This window comes from Acartia tonsa, chromosome 1, assembly GCF_053477335.1.
Source record: "Acartia tonsa isolate MP-2025a chromosome 1, ASM5347733v1, whole genome shotgun sequence".
NCBI classification, from domain to species: domain Eukaryota; kingdom Metazoa; phylum Arthropoda; class Copepoda; order Calanoida; family Acartiidae; genus Acartia; species Acartia tonsa.
This window is the reverse complement of record NC_137260.1, coordinates 23476438-23493191: the sequence shown is the minus strand read 5'-3', so window position 1 is coordinate 23493191 and position 16754 is coordinate 23476438. Positions and strand designations below refer to the sequence as shown.

The 16754-nt window shown below is 29.8% G+C and overlaps 1 protein-coding gene and 1 long non-coding RNA gene across 14 annotated transcripts in view; one reads left to right on the top strand and one right to left on the bottom strand.

The window, feature by feature from the left end:
• Positions 1 to 226: 226 nt before the first annotated feature.
• The window catches only part of LOC145315287 (uncharacterized), a 51087-nt gene continuing 34559 nt past the window's right edge, over positions 227 to 16754 (bottom strand). For 2 of the 13 annotated variants that reach the window (XM_080155342.1, XM_080155311.1), the window contains exons 5-9: positions 5718 to 5741; positions 4934 to 5019; positions 3642 to 3679; positions 2943 to 3039; positions 227 to 1144 (exon numbers count right to left, since the gene is read on the bottom strand). In XM_080155342.1, the coding sequence (XP_080011468.1) occupies positions 1064 to 1144; positions 2943 to 3039; positions 3642 to 3679; positions 4934 to 5019; positions 5718 to 5741 (326 nt within the window). In that variant the 3' untranslated portion in view covers positions 227 to 1063. The remainder of the gene's footprint in view (positions 1145 to 2942; positions 3040 to 3641; positions 3680 to 4933; positions 5020 to 5717; positions 5742 to 16754) is intronic. The other 11 variants (XR_013878011.1, XR_013878013.1, XR_013878016.1 and 8 more) reach the window with 11 other exon arrangements.
• LOC145332630 (uncharacterized) lies at positions 13019 to 13550 on the top strand. Its single transcript, XR_013884245.1, has 2 exons — positions 13019 to 13111; positions 13508 to 13550. It is a non-coding gene; the product is annotated as an uncharacterized LOC145332630 (long non-coding RNA).

The following is a 16754-nucleotide window of genomic DNA, read 5'->3' as shown; positions in this document are numbered from 1 at the left end:
TAAAATCTAGTTACAGAATGCAATGAATCCATTATTCTTATATTAAGAATTTGAAAACACTTAATTCTTACGAAATTAAATTTTCTAAAGTTGGCAACCATTAAAATACCGCAAAAATGTAAACAACGTTCGATATGGAAAAAACAGATAATCAACTAAATTACGATAACTCGAACGAATGATACAAACAAAAAAAAAAACAATAAAAATAATCAAGAGGGAAAAATTTCTATTTTATATACTTTATTTATATAATATAATCAGTCAAACATTCTTTTCATTCATAATTAAAGAAATAATATACAAAATATGATGGCGAATTTTCAACATTTAAAATATAATCTTATTTATAAATGCAGTTAAAATACAAACAAATCTTCAAACATAAAAAAATATTTTTGAAACAACTGTTATTTTTGTTCTTAGGTGCAAAATAAGCCAAGCTGAGTCAATTATTAAAAAAAAATTCAGGTCACTTGTGGTTATTTGTCTATTTAGAAAAGAATTTAGTTAAAACTGCCCCGATAAAAAGAAAATAACGTCTAATTATGAACTTTAAATCATAGAAAAAAACTTTAGTTCCTTCACCAGAGTGCCCTGTAGAGCACTAACACCCCAAAATTTTTCTATTTCTTAAATAAATCAAATATAGGGGAGGGGGAATAGTTTTTCATTTATTTGTTAATTACTTTGAGGCTTGTTGGGTTACACCGGGAGGTTGTTAGCTTTTCAAGATTAGGAACCAAGCAAGTGGTTAGACAAAGAAAAAATCCTTCACTCGTTATTATAATTTCTTTTTCAAAAATAAGGTAGGGGGTTATCAGTACTTAACAAGCTAACAGGCAATTTGTGTAAAAAACCCTAAATATATAGGTATGTTTTCAACAAAAAAAAACAAACTATTTTGCTTTTATTTTTACCACCAGTTTAAATAAAATATTCCTTTTTACTTACATATAAAATTGTCATTTGAGTGTCGTAAAATCTAGAAGCAAGAAATGAACAGCTAGGGTAGTTTCAACCAACAGATTTAAAACAGAGGTACTCCATAGTTTGGCTTTGTTTATTCATCATCAGAATCGTCGATAACATTATTTTTCTCTAATTTTGGCTTCTTTGGAGATGGGTCAGCTTGATCTTCCTCCTTAACAATTTATATTCTTATATTTACAGTTAAAGATATCTAGTTTAAGTTTAGTAAACTATGGTGACTACTTATCCAATTATTTAAAGTAGTTAGCTTTTTTTAGTCTGTAACAAAAGATCTCTCTAACCGCTGAACCTATATGGTTCTCCATTACAATGATGCTTCCAGTATAGGCTCAGGTTTGTTTATATTTATTTAAGGGGATCGTATCACTATCTGCACCCTCCCAATTCGCCTTTATAAATAATGACCCCCCCCCCCCCTTAAATAATTTAGGGTAAAGCGGGGCGATCTCGGTTTTGAGGTGAAGTCGGTTTTTTTGACCACCTTCATTAAATGACATTTTTCTCCATGTTCTAACCGACTGACAGAAAAAAACATAGAATCAAATTTGTTCCTTATTAAATTGCCTTCGAAAAAGTATTAAATGAAATTTTTGTGAGATGAATTTTTAGGGTACTTATTGGGTCTTAAAGTCGGACGACAAAAATTTTTTTTTTCGATTTTTTTGCTTCGGTCGGAAAAACGGTAAGTTGGACAAAAACTGGTAAGAGCTAGAGCTTAGACGTCTTCAGGGGACTTATTAAGAATCTAATAGGCTATCCATTTCCGTTTAAAACTTTTAAAAAGCTTGTATAGTTTTTTCTTAAATCGACTAAAAGTTAAGCGGGGCGAATTCGGTTTTTTCACTTTTTATACTAACTTTTTCAATGTTATATAAAAAAGTGATATTTTCGAGAAAAAAGTCAAATTTCTCGTACTTAGAAAAAATTTATTTTTTTTTGTAGAAAAAATTGTCCGATCTTCATAATTTTTTTGTGAATGCTCTTTATTACATTTAGCAACTTTAACCTTTAGGGCATGCTGTAATTAAATCAATATGTCATAGGTTTTTTGAAGCTGGAAAATCGACCACAGATTTTGCCAAACTTTTCTCTTTTTTTCAACTTGATTTTTTAAGGCAATTTTGCTAATAGAACTAATTTTTTTTTGGCCAAATCTATTCAAAATTGACTGAATTTTAAGGATCAGGCCTTTAAAGTCATATAAAGTTTTTTTTTCTAGTAGTATTTTTATGTTTTTTATCAAAAAAAATTTCGAAAAAAAAGTCAAATTTCGCGTACTTCGGAAAAATTATTTTTTTGGTAGAAAAAATTGACCTATCTTAATAAATTTTTTTGTGCATACTCTTTATTACATTTATCAACTTTTACCTTTTGGGCATGCTGTAATAAAACCAATTCGTCATCGATTTTTCGAAGCTTGAAAATGCCCTACCGACTTCTCCTCAAGGCGGGGCGAAGTCGGTGCCGTTTTAGAGATCAATTTTGACAAACTTCCCAAAGTCCTAGGTTTACGTCCTTTTAGGACCTGATCGACTTTTCCGAGATCTTTCTACTGGTCTTGGTTCCATTTTAAAAAAATAATTTTTACGATTTGCAGGTTCAAAAAACCGAAAAAAACACCGAGTTCGCCCCGCTTTACCCTATATAGTTTTACTTTTCCTGTTTAAAACTAAAACTGAAAGTGAAGGGTCGACTTCCCCCACCCACTAAAATATATTGATATTTCAACAGATTACCTAAGCTTTACAAGACTTGATATTTTTAACTACGTGGTAGAAAATTTAAATCTTTAAAATATAGGTATATGCTCTATAAATTTATCTGGGAAAAAAATGTGGTTTACTAAATTGTAACCCAAATGCATTTTGTGCAACTACTCCTTGAATTCTACCAGAAAACTCAAGGTACACAAAAACAACTATAATAGAGTATGAGTTTTATATTTTTACCTCCTTTTCTTCCTTATCAACTGATTTGTCATTATCATCAGCTGTTTCTTCTCCTTCGGTTTGACTATCATCCTCAGTTTTGCTTGGGGTGGATTCTAATAACCAAATATTACATCACAAAATGTAAAGAAAGCGGAAATTTAGGAGAAAAAAAAATCCGAGTGTGAATTCTATGTGAGATATTTTAATTGACCTTTCATTGTCCTAAGCCGTAAAAAATCTGTCATAATGATAAAAGACAGAAGTATTAGAATAACCACGCTAACCAACATTATCTAAAAAATAAAAGCCTCAACTAACCTAAATAATTCAATCCTTTCTTGACCTAACCTAAATCAACTCACAAAAGTTAATAAGAAAGAATTTGCTTTCAAGTCAAGTTAAAAGGATTGGATCTTTATTATAAACCTTATATCTTTATTATAACACTAGCGGCTACGCCCCTAAAAGCCTTTAGGGGCACTTAAGGTTGGAGGGGGAAAATTCGACATCATCCCATTTCAATTTGAGTTTTAAAAGATTAAAAAAATATTTTTTTTTTTGGGGGCGGGGAGGGGGGTGAAAGCACCCTCCCCTAAAATAGTTTAAAACCTTCCCAGGACCTATAAGAAGCTTCACTGTAAAGGAAATCAATATCGGACAGACAAAAAGCGCTTACTACTTCATATTATAGGATAGGATATAAAAAAAAACATTCCTGTCTCAATTTCTTCAGACTTTTCTTCAGCTGCTGCAGCCTGTAATAAAAACATATATAACATCCATATGTATTATGAACGAATTTAGTAAAGTTAAAGAAAAGTCAGGGAAAGATCAATGGCTTTAGTGGTGTATGCAGCAGATGTTCAGTAGTCATTAAAATGGGGAAAGAAAAGAAAAAATGGATAGGTTTATACTGGATGAATAGACTGACGGGCGAACAAAATTTTAATAATAGTTTATCATTGTTTCTAGTTTATCATTAACAGTGAGATCTTAATAAAAACTTTTGTAACTATTGAAAGCATTGCGATATTGATCAGTAAAAGGGGACTATGCATGAACAAGAGCAAGTGATTCTAAGCACCTTCCAGCATTGATTCTAAATGTTTTTTTTTTTGTTGAATATACTAGGTTTATGTAGATGTTTTTTTTTACGTTATATCGATCGAAAAAAATTTGTTTCACCATGAATATAGCTTTGAAATGTTAAGACATTTTGTGACTAAATATCATCAAATGTTTTGTTGAGTTCAAACTGCTGTGGAACAAGTAAACTTTATTGATGAAAAAAATTAATTAAGAAAAAGGGATGGTAACTTGTAATGTTTTCAACAGTTTAATTAGTGCATGTACTTTCTTAATTCATAGAATTTGATTATGTTTTGGCATATTATTTTATTTGAAGTTTTTAACTCAATAAAACATTAGATAATATTTCGTCAAAAATGCTTAACATTTCAAAGTTTTATTTATAGAAAACCATGGTGAAATATAATTTTTTTCAATTGATACAACGTTAAAAAACATAACCTTAGTATATTCACCAAAAAACATTTAAAATCAATACTGGAAGGTGCTTAGAATCATTTGCTTTGTTTGTACACTAGCGGCTGCGCCCCTAGCATCTCGGGGCTCTATATTTCAAGAGGTAGGAAAGGGCAAAAAATGGCTTAAAACCATCCCAAGACATAAATCTGGAAATTAAATAGCCTAAAACCACCCTGGGACATATTTGAAGAATCTTTGAAAAGGAGAACTAAATCGGTTCATAGGTTAGTGAGATCCTTCGTTACAGACAAAAAAAAATTTATTACTTTATACAAACCTAGGATAGTCCCCTTTTCTACGGAAAAGTAGGCGAATATACTTTATCATGCTCTTAATATCTTTTTCGCGGATGCATTATACAAACCACAAAAGAATGCCCAGACACAGAAAAGGGAATTAAAAGCTGACTTCTTTGGTCTGTCCGCAGCCAAAAGATTACAAAACTAATAAATATACATTACCTTGGATTTTCTTTTGCCCTTGCCCTTTCCTTTCCCCTTGGATTCTTGTTTAGGTTCTACGTTTTCTTCATTATTATCTGAGTCCTGTTTTAACGTTAAGCTAATTCAACTATGTCTACACGAATATTCTTGTTTTTAAACTAGGCTTATTTCTAATAGCAAAGCTAATATATTATATCATATGTCCGTCCGTCCCGCCGTTAAAGGTTACTAGAATTAATTCTACTTTAACATAAATCCTTATAATAAAGTAACAGGAAGTGTGTTTGTCTTCTGTCTGTACCGAAGGATCTCGCAAACCGCTTAACCAATCGAGTTCTCCGTAACAGAGTAGCTTTTTATAGGTCCCGGTAAGGTTAATAACTATTTAGGGGGAGGGTATCACCACCCACCCAATTTTTATTACGCAGAGACTTGAGCACAACATAGATAGGTATCTTATTATTTTCCTTTAAAAAAATCAAACATTTAAAGTGTCACTAGAGGCCTCTAGGGGCGTAGCCGCTAGTAAAACTAATAAGGCAACTATAATTAACCATGACTCGTTTTATTATGTTTGTGATTTTTATTAGTACATCTAGTCTATTATATCAAACGGCCGTCCGTGCCCACGGTTTCTAGAACTACTTTACTTCTACTGTAACATTTATCAATAAGGAAAACTTTGATTAAGCTACTATTTTTTTATGTTTATCAAACGTCCGGTCCGTCCGACTGACCGTTATAGGTTGCTAAAATTATGTTTAATTCAAATTAAGATTAAAATAATTGATTTAGCTTTCCTCTTTCTTGCTCTTCTTTCCCTTTCCTGAAAAAAAGGTAATTATTTTAAAGGCAAAGCATTTCTATAATGAGGGTCTGAGCGTCCGTAACGCAGACTGTAATAATTCTTGGCATATATACCTAGGCAAATATTCTGAAATATCATATGGTGTTTAGTTCAGGATTTAGTAGACTTATTTTTTAGCATCTTGGCTCTGTATATTAAGAGGGAAAAAGAGACATCAGAAATACAGCTTGGAACCATTTCAAGGCTTTAAAGCTCATCATGCTGCAGAGTATTTGCAGCTTTCCTACAATGAAGAACTTTACCTATGAAGTGATTAGTGAGATCTTAATGGACAGAAAAAAAACCTTACTACTTTTTAAACATTTAGATTAATGAGTGCTTTCAAAATATTATTTCACTATAGGTATCTTAATAATATTTTTAGTTTCATGCTCTATGTATTTAATTTTTTATCCTTATTTTCATTTCAAACATGAGATGTATTTTCAGACTTGAAATTTTAACCTCTAAACATGTCAGATGACGAAGAGGAAAATGTAATGAGTAGGCACATCTTTCTTGAAGTGTAAATGGAAAACGAAAACTGTGTGCTCTATAAAAAGAAAACAAAAGTTTTAGACATTTATATCAAGATTTAATCCTAAAATTTTCAAAATATTCTAACAAGGGTTTTTTGAGAAAATTAGATTTAAAAATTTCAAGTTCAATTTTCATCCCCTAAGAGTCAACGCATAATCATGACAAGAAAAGCAAAGATTATTTATTTAAAATTTTAAACAAGTTTTCTTTTTTTAGTTCTTCAAACAACCACTCCTGAAGGGAGTTAATTAAACTGTTTTAACCTATTTTTGAAAAGTATATCAAAAATATACTCTGACACCTGCAGAATCATACTGCAAAGCCAAAAATGAGAACAATTGCCCACATGGATTTTTATTAGGAGTTTAAAGTTTATTTTTTACTATGGATTGAATAAATTTTACTAAATCGTGATTTTTCTTTCTTTAGTGGGTAAAATGCTCAGCTTTTAGAGTGTCTTGCTTCATAAATATTGTATGCTAGTATATAGTAAAGTTAGGTATTTTGATTTTATCTATCAAAACTAATTAAAAATTAATTCTTTACAATATATCAAGGAATTAACATAAAAATGTTTCATGTCTATTATACATTAAAACACATAAGTCGGCTGTAGAGGACTAAATTTGTAAAATAATAAATGTTTATGCAATACAACAAATAAATCTTTTTCACATTTACAATTATGATATAAAATAAGATTATTCAAAATTATTTTTTAACAGTATGTACCTTTAATGTGTATAGTTTTCATTCTTTTCATTTTAATTAAATAAAAGTTATTCTATTATATTGGAAATAAGTCACTTTGTGAAAACACAATTTAAAATTTAAAGATTTCTGGCTTTGTCATTGGTTAATGCTGAATCCTCATAGTTTTTATGTTAATTCAAAGATATATTCTACATATTTAACTTTTAATGGATAATTATCAATATAAAATGAAAAGAGCAATTTTTACTGTCATTATCTTTTTATCATATTATGAAGAAAAATGCTTTGAAGCAATAATTTAACCCAAAAAGAAAAGACAGTTCACGATTCAGTAAAATTTTCTTAATCCATAGTAAAAAATAAACTTTAAAGGGACTGTGAACGTAAATTTTTCTCATCTTAATATCAAATCTTAACATCATCTCATTCATAATATCTCACAGATTGAGCAAAACGCGCTTTTGTTTGCTTAAAAAATGGCTTTTTCCGACGATTTTTATAAGGTACAGGGAAAGGAAGAAATTTTCCGTATTATATAAAATGTGCATTAAATTGCTTTTTTCTCCCATTATAGCTAAAATTAAACTTTTTCACATAGTTCTAGATTTTTCCTAACAGTTAAGCTGACTTTTAACATAATCCTTGCTTTAAAACAATGTATAGTTACTTAGAAATTGATAAAATAAGCAATATTTTTTATTGAAAACCAAATACAATAACAAAGCCAGAAACAGGTTTTTTATTATTATCCAATTAACTTTAGATGGCCCATCTCTCGCCCACCTTTTATTACAAAGAAGTTGTATCAACTTTTTTTTTTATAGCTAGCCGGTCCTTTTAGTAAGTAGTAGATGTAAAATTTTTCATAGAATTCAGATATGCAATCGGTTTTTTTGTAGACCTCTTATTTTTTAAGTAATTTAAGTTTAAAAAAAAAAAAAATTAAGTCGATTTTAAGGTACTAAAATGCAACAAAAAAAGAAAGAAAATGGCCATTATGAACAAAAATAGTAAGATCTTTAATTTGACACCTTACTTTTTCAATTCTGTCAGGTAATTATTGAAAAAATCGATTTTTTTAAACCCACGAGAATAAAAACTTTGAACTCAATTTTATCATTTCACAAGTAAAAAAATATGGGTTCATATATACCTTTAGAATCAGAAAAATATTACGAATCCATTGTAAGCAAAATTGAAAAAAAAAGTTTACAATATAGTATATAAACTACAATAAAAGGAATTATATGAAAATATCATATTATATTGTACAGGCAACGTCTTAACTTTTGAATTGAGTATAAAAATGGGAAGTGGGTATAGAGGGGGTAAAGAGGGGGTAAAAAAGGGAAGACGATAGTGTTGCCAGAACAAAAAATACAATTGGCCATTTTTTAATTTTTTAATTTTTTTACTTTTTTTAATTTTGCTTACAATGGATTCGTAATATTTTTCTGATTCTAAAGGTATATATGAACCCATGTTTTTTATGTCTGTTTGAGAAAATATTTAGGTCTAAAGTTTTTATTAAACCGAGGTTAAAAAAATAGATTTTTCAATAATTACTCAACAGAATTTTAAAAGTAAGGTGTCAAATTAAAGATCTTACTATTTTTGTTCTTACTGGCCATTTTCTTCTTTTATTTTAGCGGGTTTTAGTACCTTAAAACCGACTTAATTATTTTTTTAAAAAACTTAAATTACTTAAAAAATAAGAGGTCTACAAAAAAACCGATTGCATATCTGAATTCTATGAAAAATTTTACATCTACTACTTACTAAAAGAACCGGCTAGCTATAAAAAAAAAAGTTGATACACCTTCTTTGTAAAAAATAAAGACGCAATATTTCTTTATGAACCGTCTGATAAAAGTGTAAACTAATTCTCCAAAGTGGGTTATTTATTGTCCAACACAATAAAAAAGGATATCATTATTTTAAATAACCTATGAGATTCAACCCTTTGTAGACAGTGAGGTATTTTTTTGTCAATAAAACGAATTTAAAATAGGTCTTTATTACCTAATTACTACGTTATAAAAAAACTAATTGGCAATTTTATAGCATAAAATAAATCCTTAACAGTAAGTAAATTGTTTCAACTATATATGACACGTTAAATATCCCTACAAACATTATAAGAAATAAAAACATTCAGATTTTCCATGTTTTTTCCTTTTTCCCTCCCAAAATACCATAAAATCAAGGCATTATTCCTGGATATTTTTGTTAAGACGTTTTTGGTTGATCAGTGTAGTGAAATGTGCTTAGAAAATGTTAAGATTTGATAATCAGATGAGAAACTTTTACGTTCACACTCCCTTTAAAATCCTAATAAAAATCACTGTGGGCTATTCTTCTCATTTTTAGCTCTGCAGTTCAATTCTACAGGTGTCACTTCGCCATGACTCGTATTGATGAGAATCCATTGATACAACTCATAGAGTATATTTTTGATATACCTTTCAAATATAGGTTCAAAACAGTTTAATGGCCATTTTATCAGTTGCTTTGATAAGGTCACGGAAATTCAGCCTTAAATATAGCATATATAGAGAAGTTTTAAGAAAGATTTCGTAAAAGCAAAGAAACCTAAGATCAGCATGTCCAGAGTTAGAGAAGGGAAATGATAAGGGTCTCAAGTGCAGGCACTGTGATAAAGCTGTTTTAGACAAATAAACACGCTTGTAGAATCATTTAGGAAATTAAAATAATATCAGAACGTTAAAATATCACTTAAACTGTGTTTAACCTATTTTTGAATGGGGGGTCAAAAATATACTAGGACACCTATAGAATCAGACTGCAGAGCCCAAATTTGAATTAAGTCCCCAATAAACTTTTTTGGGGGGATTTAAAAATTAATTTTTAGTGTTGCTGTAATCATATTGACCGGAGCAAAAGCTCTTTTTTTACTTCGGGTAATATTGTGGCTTACAGAACATTTTTATATAATTCACTTTATATTGATACAATAAAAAAAAACATTACTCTGTTCATTGGAAATAATTTTTTTTTCCAAAACAATTAATTTCATTGAAAAATCTAACATTTACAATAAAACAAATAATTCTGAAATCTAACCAATAAGAAGTCTTGTTTTATTTCAATTCCTAACAATTCAAAAAAAGAGTGTTTTCACTAAGTGACTTATTTCCAATGTAGTTAAATAACTTTTATTTAATTAAAATGAAAAGAATGAAAACCATACACATAAAAGATACATTCTTTTTAAAATTATTTTAAAAAAATAAGTTTGAATAATCTTATTTTATAACGCATTTGTATATGTGACAAAAATAAATTTGTTGTATTGCATAAACATTTGTTGTCATTTAACCCTTTACAGCCATTTTTTATGTTTTTAAAATAAGTGAGAGAACACAAACATGTTAATGTTAATTTGTTGATATATTATAAAAAATTAACTTTTTAGTGAATTTTTATAGTAAAATCATAAGGCCTAATTTTACTCTATACCAGAATACAATATTTATGAAGCAAAACAATCTAAAAGCTACGAATTTTACCTAAATAAAAAAAAAACTTTTGCTTCGGTCACGGCAACAGTAAAAATTAATATTAAAATCCCCCCAAAAAAGTTTATTGGGGATTTTATTCAAATTTAGGCTCTGCAATCTGATTCTACTGGTGTCATAGTATATTTTTTATATACGTTTTAAAAATAGGTTAAAAACAGTTTAACTTAATAAACCAACTAATCAAAATACAGTATAGTATAAGTAAGAACCTAAAGTTGATAAGCTTACAAGTAAGGAGGAAATGTTATTATAATACTTTGGGAAATAGTGTAATAAACAGCCCATGGTCCCCTCCCCTCCCTCTCTGTCATCAATGCCTAAGATTTAATAAACCTTTGTATTAGTTGACATTTATCTGTAAATCAAGAATGATAGGGTATTATTTCAATTCAGGATTCAGAAAATTGTGGTATATATGTGGATTCTCTTGTTGAAGCTGAAAAACGTCAACTTCAGGCGGATGAAGAAAACAGAGCTGAAACTAATGCAGCAGCAACAGCTACACTGCCATCCTCCTTAGAGTATTTGTAGGCTAACTAGTTCAATGAGTAGTTCATCATCCAATTCCACAGCATCATCATTATCAAGGTTCAGGCAGCAATCAATTTTAAAACCAACTATTAAAACTGATGCAGGTGAAGCTGATAAACTAGATATGACAAACCACACTTTTAATTTAGCTAATAGTATATACATCAAGGATATGGTTGAGAAGCTGCACCCCAAGTATAAACTACCAGAAAGAATAAAACTTGGCGGAAAAATGCTGGATCAAGTTTACAACAAAGTAAAAGCTAAGAATAACAAAGCCATAGATGCTAGTGAGACTCTAGTTATACTAAAAGATGGTTGGTCAAAATCACAAAATAATGCACCATAGTGTAACTGACGGTAAGTAAAATTTTCTGATTGAGTTAGTAGATGCTAGCAGTACCCAGAAAATGGCAAGTTACTGTTTTGAATTGTTACAGAAAGTCATTAATAGGATTATAAATGAAAATTAAGGAAAGTTTTCCGTTGGTGTACTGACAATAAGAATAAAATTAAAGGAAGCCTGCAAGAAATACCCCGCTCTAACTGCTGAAAGACTGCCACAAGTAGACCCAACACCCAAAATTTGAAGCCTCCAGCTTCAATAATAAAAAAGTTATAGACATTTTAAAATGACATTTTATAGTACATGAATATTTTGAAAGAATCCCAATGCTCATACGAAAATTTTCAAAATTAAAATGCAAAGCCTAGAAGCAAAATTAAAATCTCATCTTTGTCATAATTTTAGGTTGCCTGTAACTGATTCGATTTTTACAATAAAAACACCCTTCTTTCTTATCAAAATCTCTCAAAAAAATTAAGTTTCTTTGTACGTTGCATAAAATATAGAGAGGTTTTTACTAAAGCCCAAAATCCCAACTTTTAAGGACTCTATCTTTAGCTATTTTATATCTTAATAAATTTTCCTCTAAAAATACTTGATTTATTGTCATGAATCTTTGCATATCTGGCCTAAAACATCTAAAATAAATTAAAATGTTTTTCTACTTAAAGAAATTTTTTCTCCAAAATATTTATTTAGAAGATAAACAGCTAAAATAAATGTCAAATTCGGGGGAGGAAAGTAGTTGACAGAAAATGACCAATATTAGTTGACATGAAACTCTGGCAGACGATTTCTGCAACCAAATGTAAACATTAGTCAGCTGTTACTTTCTTTAATTGGTTGTCGGGAATTAAATAAATTTTTTTGTAAGCAAAGTAAATCTATAATTCTAAAATAATTGACATGGTATTTTTGCCGTAAATTGTTGCCCCTAAAAATCACAAAAAGCTAAAAACTTATTAAAAAATTCATTCAGTTGTTAATTGGTTACAACAAAAATGTTTCTTTTTTTGTGTTTGCTATCTACTTATTGTGGCATTCTCGAGTGTTGGATAATTTTAATATATAAGATTTTTAATTTTCAAAAGTTGTAAAAGTTTACAATTACTTTAATTTTAGGTTATTGCCTGATAAAACAGAAAAAAATGCATTCCAATTTTATCCTTGCCCAAGACCCCCCTCCAAAAAAATAACATAGTGAAACCTCTATATACATTTACTAGCGGCTAAACCCCTAGAGGCCTCCAGTGGCACTTTAAATGTTTTTATTTATATTTAAAATATGTCTGTGTTAGGTTGACGTTTATGTTGCGTTGGAATCTCTTTGTTAAATCGAGAAACGTAAAAACAATTTAGATTTTTTTAATTTCTCTTGGGAGGGTGGTGGTACCCTCCCCCATAATAGTTATAAACCTTCCCGGAAGCTATGAGAAGCTACCCTGTTAAGGAGAACCCAATCGGTTCAGCGGTTAGCGAGATCCTTCGGTACAAACAAACACACAAAGAGACATCCTGTTACTTTAGTATAAGGATTCATAATATTTAGTCGTATCACAATGAATTACAACTATTTTTGTTTCAGGAATAATGACATAAATTTTATTTGATTTATAAAATCAGTAACACAGCCGAGCCATCAGTATTAGTTAACAGCATACACATTATCATATAAGGTAATTGAATAAAGTTATAATCAAAAAAGATGTTCTTATTACTTCATTTTTCTTTAAGGGGGGGGGGGGTTGGAGGCAGGGTGTTGTCTCTTATTTAATCAAATTCTCTTGGTAGGGTAGTGTTACCCTACCCCAATATAGTTATAAACCTTCCCAGGACCTATGAGAAGCTACCCTGAAAGGAGAACCATATAGGTTTAGCAGTTAGCAAGATCCTTCGGTACAAACAGAAAGACAGACAAACATTCTGTTACTTTATTCTGCTAGATTTTAGCTGTCACTCTTTCTTTATTATAGCACTTCCTACCGTCCCAATAAGTACTGCTGGTTGGACGTAATTGTTATTTGATTTATATTCTTAAGTTACGAAAAATTTATAATTATTTTTATTTTCAGATTAATTTTCGAAGGCAGATTGCAGACAACTTTGTCTCTTGGACAGTGCTAAAAACATAAAACAAATTATTTGAATACATTTGAAGTGATAAATAATCTGAAGTGATAATAAGCTGATAAGCGATATTTTTGTTCAATGAATGTTTCTGCAATACTGTGACATTTTGCTGTCATTAAGAAATGATAAATAAAAGATAATAAATGAGAAAGTTAAATCTGTTTATAAATCTTGTTGATGTTATTTTAAGAAAACTTGTTTGTTTATTTTATTATTTTGACTGAAAACTAATTAAAATGATCATAATTTGTTAACACATAAATTAATCTTAAAGTGTCCTGGTTAGTTAGATTACGAGATCTCTATTCAACACAGGGATAAGTTAATGAACACGCCTTAGAAAAAGAGACTTTTCAATATCATACAAGAACCTAGATTTTTTTGGATTTTTATGATGCCTCTGTTTTTTAATATTGTATCAAAATATGTATTGCCATTATGAAAATGTATTTTTTATTTTTCCCGAAAGCTAATAAAATAAAGTTAAAAACTTATTAAATATATTTTTACTTGTGCCATCATTAAATAAAAGTAAAGCAATGTTTGTCTGTGTGTACCTAAGAATTTTGCTTACTGCTGAATTGAGTAGTTCTTCTTTGCAATTAGCTTCTTATAGGTCCCGAAAATGTTAATAACTATTTTTGTGTATAATGCAACTCCCAGGAGATAGCCAATTGAAAAAAAAGATACCAATAAAAAATTTTAATTTTGATTTCAAACTAAAATCAAAGTGGAGGGTCTACTTCATTAATTCCCCTTTCATAAGTCCCTTATATAAAAGTACCAGGATGTCTTGTCTGTGTATAGCGAAGGACCTCTAACCGCTAGACTGGTCAAGGGAAGTCTTTTTTAAATATTTGGGTAACGAGTTGAAATGCTTACAATGCACTCTTTTAATATTAATCATTAACTTAGCAACAGGGATAATTCTTTTTTTTAGCATGATAAATGATGTATAATAGGATATTTTTACTAGACTTGTATACATTTAAACTGGGTACTTAAATTGTTTGTTGGACCAAAAAGCTTAACTTTAAGGAAATGATATTGCTCAAACCTTGATTGAATTGAAATTAAAGATGCTTACATCACTGTTTCCAGAATTTGCCGATAATCACTTGATCTCGTTCGTGCATAGACCCCTTTCACATTACTTTTTAGTAGCGAAGCTTCTCTATAATTAGTAGATTGTCAACATCCCCAATATTAATGAGCATAATAAACCATAAAACATCAATGGCGATCGGCCTGGTTTTTGGCTATTTTTAATTTTTTTTACAATTCCCCCCATATCTAAGTGTGGTGTTTGTGATCTGATTTTCAAATTTTTTAGATAAGGTTGTCAAGATTACATTTCCGGCCGTTCTAAGGGGTTTTTATATATGTAGTCGAAACTTTTAGAAGGTTTTTGGTTATTTTTATATTTTACGCATTTCCTGGTGTTCCAAGTCTAATGTTCAAATTTTTTTATAATTATACCACGTTATTCAGAGCATCCCAAAAGTAATTTACTTTTAACAGTCAGTCTGTCGGTCATGATACAAAATTATAAAATACTTGAGGGAGGTTTCATAATTTTTCATCAAATATCTATGATTGATTTCAACAAATGTTTTTAAAATCTCTTTTGCCAATTTCTTATCCATGATTTGTTTGTGCTTCGCTACTTATGGATGTTGTCATCCTTGTTAATACCTAACTTTATTTCCGCCTGTTAAAATGAAGGGTCGTTTATGTCCTATAGAGGGGAAAATTCCTGAAGAAAGGATATAAACTTGTGAGGTGTATCCAAGCAAAGAAACCTTACAAATGGTGAACAGTTAAGGGTCAACATTGCAATTATTTTAGAGCATAATTAACTATAAAACATTCATGATGGTCGGACTGCTTTTTAGCAGGTTTTTCTTTTGACATTTTTTTGCGTTTTCTAATTTAGACAAAATTTATAATTATTTAAGACAAACTTAAAGTTCATCTTATATTTGCACTCAACGCTTACCTGATATCACAAGTTACTACTCTACCAAAATAATCACGAAATCCGTCATAAGAATGTTAGTAAAAGATGATTACTTCCTTGGTAATTGCCTTTTTTAAAAGCGAAGCTTTTCTATAATTAGGGTCGGTCCGTCCGTACGTCCGTCCGTAACGGATAGCTTTTTTCGTTAATTTAGGCATGTTAGAATTGTCCTATCGATTTCAAATTTTGCATGGTGATTCCTTTAATAGTTAGGTACGATTTAGAAAGCGTAGCAACTCTATAATCATCACCAAAATGTCCGTACGTCCATTTTAAACATGTTGATTTTTTTACTTTTATTAACAACAAATTTTTATGTGATCTAATCATCCGATTGATCAGATTTTTGGTATATTGATTCCTGGGACAACAAAGTATAATGTAATCAGCGAAGCAACTCTATAATCAAGTTCTAAAAATGTAAGTATGTCCATAAATATTATCCTGAATCAAGCAGTTTTTCAACAAATTTACTTACAATTTTGCTTTGACTCTTATACATTTATATTATGATTATTCAGTTCTGACACTATACAAGTGTTAATGTCCGTTTGTCCTACCGTTTCAGTGCTTCGCTTTTATGGATGTTGCCATCCTTGTTTTAGAAAAACTAACTATTACATGGATGTGTTTAAATTTGCATGTCTGTTAAGCTGCACCTTCTGACATTTTTAATTAAAGAGTAACCTTGCTTCTCATTAACAACCTGATAGTAGCTTGCTATACTGGATACTGCACAAAAAAAGTCAAGTAATGTGCTACGACTACAATTCATGAGATAGTTGCATGATGTGCATTTCAGAAAACTGATTTCTAACTAAAGTAGGTACCTAATAAGAATATTATGTGAAATATTATTTTTATTACAATAAATATCAATCAAGGGGGGAGGAGTTCTGACACGTTTGCGTAAATCTGGTATATAGGCTTTATCTTTGGACTGAGAGGATAGGTTATTAAAGATAAAATCATTCTTATATGATGAATTTTCCCAAGTTTTATGATTTTTTGAATAGGCCTCCAGGTTCCGGAGCTTCAGACCTCCAGGTAGTCTCTGGACAGGTAAAAATGAAAAAAAAATTTTTTTTAAGAGTTAGAGGTCAACTTATAAAACAAAATATGCATCTTTTTGAATTTTATTCACATATTTGAAGAAAGAACATGCATAT